At 44.0% G+C, this 12,785-nt stretch overlaps 1 protein-coding gene across 20 annotated transcripts in view; it reads left to right on the forward strand.

The window, feature by feature from the left end:
- The window catches only part of Unc79 (unc-79 homolog), a 236,846-nt gene extending 224,635 nt beyond the window's left edge, over positions 1-12,211 (forward strand). For 19 of the 20 annotated variants that reach the window (XM_006515747.4, XM_030246673.1, XM_030246675.1 and 16 more), the window contains 3 exons: positions 1,436-1,513; positions 10,146-10,187; positions 11,396-12,211. In XM_006515747.4, coding sequence (XP_006515810.1) covers positions 1,436-1,513; positions 10,146-10,187; positions 11,396-11,596 — 321 coding nt within the window. In that variant the 3' untranslated portion in view covers positions 11,597-12,211. The remainder of the gene's footprint in view (positions 1-1,435; positions 1,514-10,145; positions 10,188-11,395) is intronic. The other variant, NM_001081017.2, reaches the window with a different exon arrangement.
- The last annotated feature ends 574 nt before the right edge of the window (positions 12,212-12,785 follow it).

Here is a 12,785-nt window from a genome sequence, read left to right on the forward strand (position 1 = left end):
CTAAATGAACTCGGTATGAAATTTCTACCTTTAGGATGCTGTAAGGCCAAAGGATTAGGAGAAAAAAAGCCATGCCAGGTCCAAATCCAAAGCAATATGGGCAAACCCCCACCATTAGGTACCTTTCTATCATAGTCTGAGAGCAGACTAACCACAGAGCCAAGAGAGGGGCTATCTCAGGTTACACTGGAAATAGCTGGGAGCACTTAGCCTGCACCTATTTCATTAAGCAAACTTGGATAGCCTTTCTGGAGTTAGTTGGAGGTGTGTGGGAGGTATTTGTGAGAGATTCTCAGGGGTTCATTTGGCGTTTGGAGAATTCCCAGCTGAAGGGTCAGCAGCCAGGTCTTGGCCATAAGGGTTCCATGGGTGTCGTTCTGATCTGTAGGCAGTTAACAAACCGGGAGCACACAGTAGTGATTCCGCTGTATCTAGGATCCCCTCCTGCCCTGGCCACAGAGGTATTTGGGCATGATGTCTTAACTGAGGAATATTTTGTAAGGAAGGAGGACCCCATAGATCCTTTATTGAAGCACGTTCATTTCCTTCCATTGGAGGAGATGGCATAGTATTACATATGGAAGGATGTTTGGTTTGGTCAAGGAAAGCTATGCTCACGATAGGGTTTGCAAACAGGTCCTGGTACTAAAGAAATAATTGTGCTTATTGGATCACAGTCCTGTGGCCAAAAAAGAACTCAGGAATCAAATATTATGTTATTTTGAAGACGCCAAAACTGGAGCTTTGCACATTATGCTAGAGATTAGCACTTTCATTCAATGTCAGAGTTTTGTGCCCGAGTTTTCCTCCAAATCCCTCTTGGCATGCAAATGTTACAAGTGAACATGTCCCCAGAGCATTTCTTACATATTTTCTTACATACAAAACTTCTTACATACAAATTTTAATTAATTATTTTTTTCCTGAAAAATTTATTCAACCCAGTAAGGCAGTCTAGTACAACCTCCCTGGAGTATTTAAAATCCATCCCTAAGGATTTCCAATGAGGGACACAATCTCATTTGAACTAGTGTGAGCATGGCTACCTGGGCCACTGGGAATATGACAGGAGAGGCAGATCTATAAGCCACTCCCCAAGAGGCCCCTCTGTGAGTAGAGAGAGAGAGATGGACCTGGAAGGATGCCCAGAATGATGCTGAAGCCCCGAGTCCTCCAACGGGAGCCAGAGAGCCCTGAAAATCAGTGAAAGCCACCCTAAAGTTCAAACAGCAGCCTGACTCGAGTGTCTAAGGAAGGAGCATTCCAAGGCCATCGGGGCTTTGAAAAGTCCATTTCTGGTGTAATGTTTCAGAGATGAATGGAAGACATTCTCTGTGGTTTGGGTGCAGGGTACCAGACCTCTGTGGCTGCTGATGAGTTTACAATGTTTTAAGTTCATGGGGGATGAAACTGACTTGGATGTTTGTTGTTTCAGATGGTAGAAATGGTGTGTCTCCATGTGATTAGTTTAATGGAGGCGTTGCAAGAATGCAATTCAACCATTTTTGTCAAGGTAGGAAAAGCTTATGATTTTTACAAATCATTTCATAGTGCTAAAAGTAAAAATGGATTTGTTTTGAATGTATAATCCAAGGAGGGGGGGGAAGAATGGATTTGTTTTAAACAGGTAGAGCTGGGGCCGTAGGGTATCTACAATGTGTAGGTTTCTATCAATGTGGCTAATATGCTGAGTCTGTTCTCGCTATACCACTGTAATGCGTTCTTCCATGTCAGACCATGGCTGCGCATAACACAGAGTTAAAATACATCAAAGAAACATTGTTCTAAAAATAGCCCTGTGACATCATAAGTGGTGGCCCCACTTAGCAAAAGCTATCCAGAAAACCAGAGAAATCACTGTGCATAGTCCGAGGTGACACCTGCTGCTTCTGTCTGACATAGCTCAGTCTCCTGTGTTAGCATTTTAAACGAGTATGTAGTAGAAGAAGATAATTCAGGCATCCATAACCCTTCCAGAAACATCAGAGCATGAGATTAAAGAGTGACGGGGACGATCTGCAAGAGAATGGGTAACTTTGCCCCAAGGAATAAAACCCCAAGTGACAGATCTGCACCAGATTAACCCCACTCTTCGCCTTCTAGCTCCCCGTCTCCCTTGGTATCTTGCCATCTCTCCTCCTTATCCCACAGATGATTGCTCCTCCCTGGCCACATCTTTTCTTTGCCTTCTCCTCTGTATTCTCTTGTCTGGGCCTCTGCCACCACTGCCACTAAGCACACAGCATTAGCTTGGAATCAGACGCTGTTTCATTCCTTGCTTTGCTCCAAGAGTCTTGGTTAAAGACTCATTACCTCGCTGTCTCAGGCTGTGCTGGAGAGTAGCAGCCCTTGCAGGGAATGCTCGGTTGATACCAGCCACTGCGAGGTCTTTGGTTCAAATGGAGGAGATATATCTTAGCATGTCTTAATATGAGAAAAAGTCACAGTGTGGGAAAAACTGTCAGTTGGATGACCCTACCTGATTTTAATTTTTTTGCAGTTTACATGGCTTTACATGTGCTAAGCTGAGCATATCTTAGTTGTATCTTTTGATGAGCTTTTACTGTTTTTTTATAATTATTTATTTTCATAAGCACATGTGTATATGTGTAAGTGTGTACTGCTATGGAGTGTATGTGTGATCACATGTGCATGTGTGTGTGGGATCTGGCTATGGAGTGTATGTGTGATCACATGTGCATGTGTATGTGGGATCTGGCTATGGAGTGTATGTGTGATCACATGTGCATGTGTATGTGGGATCTGGCTATGGAGTGTATGTGTGATCACATGTGCATGTGTGTGTGGGATCTGGCTATGGAGTGTATGTGTGATCACATGTGCATGTGTATGTGGGATCTGGCTATGGAGTGTATGTGGAGGTCAGAGGATGAATTCAGAAGCCTATCAGCTCCTGGGTCCCTGTGTCCCTGTGTCCCTGTGTCTCTGTGTCCCTGTGTCCCTGTGTCCCTGGGTCCCTGTGTCCCTGGGTCCCTGGGTCCCTGGGTCCCTGGGTCCCTGGGTCCCTGGGTCCCTGGGTCCCTGGGTCCCTGGGTCCCTGGGTCCCTGGGTCCCTGGGTCCCTGGGTCCCTGGGTCCCTGGGGTTGAACTCAGGCCATTGGGCTTGGTGGTTAACATGTTGGCTCACTAAAATATGTCACCAGCCTGACATTGATTACTTCTGTGACCCCATCACCACTCAAGAGAATGAACATAGCAGCCATGTTTAAAGCATTCTACACCCTTTACAATGTCTCCGTTCTGCTACTTCCTACCCTTGGGCAGCTATTGATATGATTCCTGCCACTTACTACAAATGGATTCATATCTTGCTTGTTTCTGCCTTCCATTCAAGTGAGATTGATCTACATTGTTACATGCATTAGTTGGCTGTTATTTTTATTTTTGATAGTAGTCCATTGCATGGATATACTAGACATTGTTTATCCATTATTGTCAGTTAGATATCAGCAGTGTCCAATGTGGGTCTTTTATAAAACTGCTGTGAGTATGCACATATAAATGTTGGTGCATGCGTGCTGCTATGTGCTGGGTGCTCAGTTACTGGTGTGTTTATCATGACTGACTGTCTCCAAGGTACCCATGTTCTGTTACATTCACTATAGCCATGTAGAACGTTCCAGTTCCTCCATGGCATTTGATATAGTAACAATTTTTATTAGTGTACATTATTGTGATATTTCGTAGATGCATATATTGTACGTTGTAGTCAGTTTAATATTAGTTATTCTGAGAGTTGGGTACTAGCATCTTGCTGTGGTTTAGATTGTATTTTTCTAATGTCAGATGATGCTAATTTTTTTCATCTGTGTGCCTGCTATGTGTCTATCTACTTGGTGATGTGCCTATTAATTATTTGCCCCTATTTGGTTGGGTTGAAGCTTTGACCTTATTGAATTGAGAGATACAAAGCCTGTGTGAGAATGTGGTCTCAAAGACTTTCCTACTGGTTGTCCTTTCATTGTCTAGACAGCCGAGGATTTTTGTTTTGGCAAACTATCATTCATTAGATTTCTCTCTTCCTTTCCCATCTTCTCTATCTCTCTATTTAGACAGAGTCACATATAGCCAAAGCCGGCCCTAGAGCGACTGTGTCCCCAGAGCTCCTCCTGATCTTCCTAATGCCGAGATTATAGACATGTACCACTGTGTCCAAATCTCAATTTTAAAAAAAAATCACTTTGATGTTGTAGTTCTAGAAAATCTTTGCGTAACGTAAAGTCATGTAAGATTCCAGCCTCCCCTCCTTGCTTGCCCACCCCACCCCTTCCTTGGTGTGTGTGTGTGTGTGTGTGTGTGTGTGTGTGTGTGTTTCAGTGTCTTCCTATGTAGCTCCGGCTACTCTTGAACTCACAGCTGTCCCCACTCAGCATCCCTAGCCTGGTTTTATGCATGCGCAATCCTGTATCCGACATCTTTGTTTTACTCCACTTTTTATCTGTGTTCTCTTCCATATTCATGCCTGTGACACATCCTGAGATGATTTTTTTTTTTTTTTGTATGGTGTGAAGCGTGGAGCGAGATACGTTTTGTGTCTATCCGGTGTAATTATTCTGGTGGTGTTGTTAAAAATACCGTTGATTTTCTATCAAGTGCTTTTACATTTTTGTCAAAAAAATCAGCTGACATATGTATATGTGTATACATCTGGATTCTTCCTTCTGGTCCGTGGCTCCCCTTACCCCTATGCCACACCGTCAGAGGTCATTCTGCCACAGAAGCCTTGGTCTCTCATTCATCCTTTTCAAAGTAGTTTGACATGTATAGGGACTTTGCCTTCACAGAAAGGTTTTAAAATCAGCTTGTCAATTTCTACAAGACTGCTCAGGCTGTTACTGGGATTTCGTTGAGGCTTAAGGTTGGAAGAAGCTGCGGCCTTAACAAAATCCTCTCCTGACCCACAAGCACACTCTGTCTTTATATTTGTATGTGACCAACTTCCCTCAGGAATATTGCACAGTTCAGAAGTATGCCTAAAAGGATCATATTATATTTCCATCAGTTTTATCCACAAACATGTCACGTGGTCTCCTAAGTCTGGGAAGGAGGTATGGGGAGAGCAGTGTCATCTGTGGGTTTGCTTGGTCTCTTTTCAGCTCTATCAGTTTCAATTTTATGTATAATTTTCAAGAAACTCTCCTATCAGGCCTATATGTTTAGGATTATTGTGTTTCCTTGATAACTTGAAATTATGAAATATCACCTTTTATACTTTGCCAATCCTTCCCCTGAAAGCTACTTTGTCTAATGTTAATAAAAAGCAAGGTAGCTCTTTCTTGCCTGGTGTTAGGATGATAAATCTACTTCCATCTTTTTTTTTTAAATCTATGTCTATAAAGTGTGTTTCTTACAGCTAGTACGCAGTCAACTGTCTTTTTGAAAGCATCCAGTTTGACAGTCTCTTCCTTTTGGTTAAAGTCTTTAGACGATTTTCATCCAGTGTATCTTGTCACAGTGTGGATTTAAAGCAATCAGCTTCTCACTTGTTTTCTGTGCTTCTCTCTCACCTGTTCTTTGCCCTTTATTCTGCTTTCCCCATTTCGGATTAATTGAGAATTTTGTGATTGTATACTGATTATACTTCTCTTTGTTTCATTTCTTAAGATGGAAACTTGGATCATTAAAATTTGGAATTTTCTTTTCAAGCACCAGTGTTCAGACTTAGTTTCCATTTGAGTGCTGTTTTAAGTACTCTCCTTCAGTTGGGTGGTATATATTCATCACTCCTATTGAGTTAAAACATTTCCTAATTCGTGTTTTAGCTTCTTGTTTGACCTGTAGATTTTTAAGAATTATTTTAAATTATCTTCTGAAGAGTATTCCATTTATTATTTTTAGTGGTTGATTTTGAGTTTATAATATATATATATATATATATATATATATATATATATATATTAACTTAGCACGATCTTCAAGTAATACTGTAGAATTACTTGTATCTATTCCGACTTCCTGTCTCTATACATGTTATAAACCAAGCCACACATTACAAGGATGATGATGATGATGAAGATGAGGATGATAACTTGATGAGTTTGAACCTAGGATTATGTGCATGCTAGGAAGTATTCTACCATGAAACCATAAATCTCTCTCTCTTTCTTCCTTCCTTCCTTCCTTCCTTTCTTTCTTTCTTTCTTTCTTTCTTTCTTTCTTTCTTTCTTTCTTTTTTCTTTTACTTTATGATACAGTGTCTCAGTAAGTTGCCCAGGTGAGCCTTGAACTCATTCTATAGCCCAAGTAAGCCTTGAGCTCATAATCTTTCTACCTCAGCATCCCCAAATAGCTGAGATTATAGGCCTACACCACCAGGCCCAGGTACTATCTTGCTGTTTTGGTCTTAAATAATTAACAGTCACTTAAAGGGACTAGAAATAGGCTTTGAATTTATTATACTTTCTATTATTTTCATTTGCCACTTTCTTTTTTACAGTCTGTTTTTGTTTTTGTTTATGCATAGGGATGTGTGACTGTGGAGGGGTCCCCCACCTGCATGTACTTGCTGGTACTAGAACAGGGTGTTGACCCACTGGGGCTGGAGTTACAGATGGTGGTAAGCCACCAGACATGGGTGCTAGGAACCGAACCTGGGTCTTTTCTAAGAGCAGACATGCTCTAAGCACTGAGCCATCTCCAGCCCCTGTGTCATTATCCCTCCAGCTCCCATGTTGGCCATTTTCTGTTTCTTCATGCTTACACATCTCCCTTCTGTTACTGTTCCTTCTTTACTTTTAAAAACATTTCTCATGCCAGCCTGCTGGTAGCGCATTACTTTAATGTCTCAAAAAATTTCACAATTTATCCTTATTTATTCAAATAAGTCAAGGTATCACTGTGTAGACCCGGCTGGCTTTGGATTTCAGCAATCCTCCTGCCTTTGATCCTGGGATTACAGGTTTATTCACTATACCTTGCTTGCAGTGCTTTAACAATCCAAAGCTCTGGGTACCAGGCTCTGGATACACAGTGTCACCCAGTCTCTTAGAGGTGTTGTGACCAACGATCTGCCTGCATCCATTATTCCTAACAGGAGTCTGCGTGCTCCCTACCTTTCCTCACCCCCCACCCCCGCCCCTGCCCCTTTGAAGGCTTTTACCTTTATCACTATGGTAAAGTGTTTGGAAGATGGTGAATCATGGTAGTTTCCTTTGCAGTCTTGTGTTTGAGTTTGCTGAGACTTGGGGTTTATAGGTTGTTGTTTGTTTGTTTTAGGGGTTGGGGAGGCATCACCACAGTTTCTTTAACTGTTCATCTTTCAGCTCCTCCATCCCACTGTCTCACCATTCCTTTTTCTTGGTCTTCCTGGAAATAAGCATAGTAGGTTGATGAGATACTCAACAGGTGAAGACTTGCAGCCCAGTCTGCTGGCCAAATAGCTGAGTGCCCATGTGGTAGAGGGGGGAACGGATTTCTGCAAGCTGTCCTCTGATATTCATATTCATTCTCTCTCTCCCCCCTCTCTCTGTCTGTCTGTCTCTGTCTCTCCTCTCTCCCTCTCCCTCTCTCTCTCTCTCTCTCTCTCTCTCTCTCTCTCTCTCTCACACACACACACACACACACACACACACCTCATCAGTGAACAACTTTTTAATTAAAAATAGGTGTAACAATTCTTTTAATTCTATCATCTGTGCCCCTTTGACTTTTTCTCCTTTTCCTCCTATTGGCTGGCCTTTCTTCTCATTTGTGGGTCGTTTTTCTGTTTCTTTGCCTGCCTTGTTGGGTTTGTATTTTTTGCTTTTATTTATTTTTTGGTTCTTGACATTGTGGATCTGCTAGCTCTTTTTATACTCATTTGAACATTCTGATCTCATTTAGTGAGATAATTAAATTACTCCCAAACCTTTGAACCTTCCACCAGCTGGATCTTCAGCTTTGTCAGTTGAGATAGAAAGGAACTTCCATGCTCGTACCGCTTCCGCAGCACCAATGTGATGGAGCCCCTTCCTGACAGATTTGTTCAGTCCTCCCCTCTCACCCATCCAGTGAGCACCAACTCTTCTTACCCTATGTCACCAGCATGGATGCTTCCCTCCATCCACTTTATTCCATCTTTTCCTCGGTGTTGGGTGCTTTTCCTGCTGATGCACACTGATCGGTATTTAGCTGAAGTGCAGGGAGACCCCTAGAAGACCTGTGGTGCTCTGACTCCGTGGCACTATCTCCGTGGTACTCTGTCTCCATGTGCAGCTCCTTTTCCCCACTTTGTCCACGTGGCTCTTCTCTCTCCAGTTTGCCCTGCAAACTCCAGCCATGTGGAATAGCAAATTCATCTTCAGATCATTGCAGGTTGCCTGTGCATGCAGAATGTCTCTGCAGACCACTGCATGCTACCTCTACAGCGCTCTCTCTCTCTCTCTCTCTCTCTCTCTCTCTCTCTCTCTCTCTCTCTCTTTCTCTCTCTCTCCTCCCACCAAGCAGTCACCACTCTAAACCCTGACTACAATGTCCATGTCTTTCTTCATCTCTCTTCAACTGTCTCTATCATGCCTCTGTAGTGAAAGGGCTTTGCCTGCCTTTGGGAGGCATTGTGAATTTGTAATTAAGCCCAGACCCTCTAATGGGCCACCCAAGATCACCTGTGGCTCATGTTGGGTGGCTTGGCCTTTGTTTTCTAAGCACCCTTCTCATGACCCACTAAGACTCTTTCTTCTCAGCACTCAGGAGTCCCTCCCGCCCCTCATGACTCTGCACACTCCCACAGCTGTGTCCAGGCTTTGTCCCTTGCATTATTTCTCTGGGTTCACCATGATGAGGACCTCAGGCTGGGTGGCTTAAATATCAGAAACTTATGCTTTCACAGTCTAGACGGCTGGAGGGCTGGGAGCAGGGTACCAGCAGGGCTGGCTCCTTGTGCAGATGGTGAGAGGGCATCTCCTTGCCTCTCTCTGAGCCTGTGGCAGATCTTTGGCATCTCTTGGCTTCCATCTCTTCTCAGTGTTCTCCCCATGTGTGTCTGTGTCCAGACTCCTCTCTTCATGAGGATGCCAGCTGTACTGGATTGAGGCCCTGCTGTTCCAGGATGACCCCATCTTCTCTGACTACATCTTCAACAACCCTGTTTCCAAATAAGGCTACATTCTGAGCACGGCAGGCTAGGACTACAATGCAGGATTTTTGGAAATTCCATTTAATCCACAAGAGCCCTACTGTTGGGTTGGAGCGATGTCTAAAAGAAACAACAGAGTGAAGTGTCACAATACCTATGCGTTTAAGAAGGTGCCGAGAAGTGCCAGGAAAAAAAAAAAAACAGCATTTCCAAACTTACTGGATTGGCATCTCTTGTCCCACTTACAAGTCACCAATGAGATTTCTGGGGCACACTCCTAACTTCCTTTATTTACAAAGTGATGAGCACTTATGAGCATTCCAATGGGTAGAAGTATAAGCGAGAGGTCAAAGCAGAGAGCAAAGAGAGCTGGAGATGGTTGCCATGGGGTGGTATGACCCCAAGGAAGGAGTGCTCCGGAGGCAAAGCAGAGACAAACCCCGTTTTGTGGGTACCCACCCTCTTAAAACTCCCAGTTCATCTTGCCTTCTGAACTCTCTCCATAGCTTTCCTAAAAATCTGACCCCTCCCCCCATCTTGGAACCCTCCACACACTCCCTGGAGTGATACATGCGTCTTTGCCTTGGCTTCCCACCCTAGTCAGACACCTCCAGGGCTCTCTTATTTTCTGTCATGGATACATTGTATCTCAGCGCTGTTCCGTTCACCGCCGCATCGTGCTCTAACCAGGTACAGGCAGATCCAGTGGCCACACCTCTCAGAGAATCGCTGTAAAGATCCTGAGGAGGAAATCCCATTTCAAGAAAGTAGGGATTTAATTAAACACATACACACTTAAATTCCCATGCTTGGTAAATTCAAGAGACCATAGTTATCTACTCTAAAGAGTGTGTTTTAAGCAGCCATGGGGCGCTTATTAACCTCCAAATGCTGCCATCTTGGTGGGGTTTAGCCTGGGAAAGACACTGCTGCTAACAGTGGCTCTGTGGCAGGCCCGAATCTCTTGCAGTGCTGAGCACATTGAGTGCAATTTGTGCTCCCTTGCAGTAATAGAGGTTCATGTGGGAGATGGAAGACACCAGTAACTAGCCTTCTGTCTCTCTCCATACAGCTGATCCCTATGTGGTTACCAATGATTCAGTCCAATACCAAGGTAAGTCAATCTCTGGGCTGTCTGGAAGCTCTGTCCCCTCCAGAGAACCTCAGAGCATCCATAAGAAAACATTATTGCTGTCTTGACTACAAAGAAGGAACCATTTTGGCCTACTTCTGGTGTCTTGGGCTGATAATGCAGGAGACTCTTGGTAGATAAGGGGCTTACAGAGGGCGTCAGCAGGGGCCCTGGTCCTGCTCACTGCGGATGAAGGAGGAAGCACTGGCCCCTAATTAGAGGACAACCCCTATTTAAGAAGGATGACTGTGGAGTCTAGCACAGACCAACCCAGTGATATTATATGACAATCTGGGATGGAAGGAATTCCAGGAAGAAAGGATAACACCAAATAAATGACATAATTGAGCTAGAAAGCTCTGAACCCCTTCATTCTACGTATGAGGAAAGTTGGGACCATAAGGACCAGTGGTTTAGACAGGGTCCCTGATCCTGGAAGGGCTCCCCCCTGAGTGAATGTGTTTCCCAATCCCAGGTCTCACTGGTGGTGACATTTTGGCACATACCCCTTAGTGACAAATATAGTGGGGTTTGGCAATAAATGACAGAGCCAAACACTGCTCCGTCCACAGCTGGTGCCTATCTGTGGCATCTGGAACATTGGGGAGAGGGGAGGGCAAAACCACTCCTGCTGGATTTCCGTCCCTAGGTTGGGAAGCTGTACTAATGGAAGGAGAGGGGGACATGGCCGCTCCTTGTTGAGTGTCATGGAGACCGAGAGACCATTATAATATTAAAACGTACTAGCCATCTGCTATGAGCCTGGTTCCCTTCTAGAAAGTCTGTTAGCTCGCTTGCATTATGGAGCCCCTGAAATAAGTGCTACAGCCTCAATCTTCCTGGGACAAAACCCTAATACAGACTTGTTCCCACAGCTTCCCCACTCCAGAACCAGAGCACCTAACCACTGTATCAGCAAAGGCCCCTGTGCTGAACGGGAGAGGTTGCTCAGGCTCAGTGTGGCAGTCCAGGCACTGGGCATTAGCTCCCTGATCCCATTGCAGTGAATCAACATGAGCTCATCAGTATGGATGGAGCAGAGCAGGCCCCGCCCCCACCCCACCTCCACCATCTGCATTGCCAAATTTGAAGGCGTGGTCTCATCAGACCACCTACCGAATGCCACACCCATCCCCACCTGACCTATGCACTTAGCAGAAAGAACTGACCCGTCTACCCTTTTTTAACAGCACTTATCCGCTGGCCTCCAGCTTCGTCTCCAGGCCATTCAGAACAACGTGAACCACCACAGCCTAAGGACGCTGCCCGGCTCGGGCCAGAGCAGTGCTGGCCTAGCAGCCCTCCGGAAATGGCTGCAGTGCACCCAGTTCAAAATGGCCCAGGTGGAGATCCAGTCCTCGGAAGCAGCGTCTCAATTTTATCCTCTATGAGTGGACTCCTCGGCTCCAGTGTCAACACGCTGGCTTAGCAATAATGGGTATAAAAAACAAACAATTTGATCCAAGCAGGTTGGGGAACCTTGGTACTGTACTCTCTTTCTAGTTTAGTATAAAGACGTGCAAAGGCCGGAGAGGGCCACAAACGAAGCTTTCTTGCTACACATATTTCTGATGACTCCTTGGGCTATCTGATTAAGTGTTTCCTTACATTATTTTTTAAGAAAAAAAAAAAAACAAAACAAAACCAAAATCATTTTTCTTTATCTAACTTCTATTTTTTTTAAGAAAAAAAAATAGACTGGTGGGTACTCACAGAAAAGTTGTATAAAGTCCCCCTGTTGCTATTTTTGATGATAGAGAATAAATAGGGTTTTTGAAACCTTTGTAGTGTTTTTTCTTAAAAATCTACTCTTGGAAATGCAATAAAACAAAAACAAAAACCAAACTCAAGTCACCAGAATCCAGTGACACTTGACCGAAGCTTTTTGTCATCATCCCTAGAAAAAGAGGCAGCTTGCAAGGGACATTACGAAGTGCGCTTAGAAATTAGGTGGCTAAACTGTGCAAATTGTTTTTCTGTTTTTAATACACTTTCCCAAAACCGTCTGTTAAGTTGTATTATTTTTTAAAACTAGTTTCTCAACTCAGTAGTTCTGGGCTGGGCTTTCTTACAAGCTTTATGGTCATCCTTTTAGTTTTGTGACTCATAATTTTATTCTTTCGTTAACACTTGTCTGGGACTCCATTTAAAACTGCAGCTTGCACAGTGGACCAGAGGAGGCCCTGCATAGGTTCTGAGCGCCGCCCCTGGAGTTACATTTCATAAGAGGACCAGGTTTATTTATACTTACTCCTTAGCATTCACAAACCAACCTCCTCGCCCCCAAACCCCCACCTCCCACTGTAATGCACTGACCAGAGAAGACATAGTAGACATTTAACCCGAATGCTGACATTTAATGCTATTAAATGCATTTTTACTATCTTTGTGAGCCTGGGGTTTTAGAAGTCAGTTTCCAGAGCTAGCGTTTACTTCCTGGCAACCATCTCTTCAGAACTTTTATAGATCCTCACCTCCTCTAAGACCGAAATCATTCAGAGACAAGGGCTTCTCTTCTTATCCAGTTCACTCCCTTTCAAGGACTTTGAAAGCACAAGCTAATTCCCTTTTTTAAAAACG

Source organism: Mus musculus, chromosome 12, assembly GCF_000001635.26.
Source record: "Mus musculus strain C57BL/6J chromosome 12, GRCm38.p6 C57BL/6J".
Classification (NCBI taxonomy): domain Eukaryota; kingdom Metazoa; phylum Chordata; class Mammalia; order Rodentia; family Muridae; genus Mus; species Mus musculus.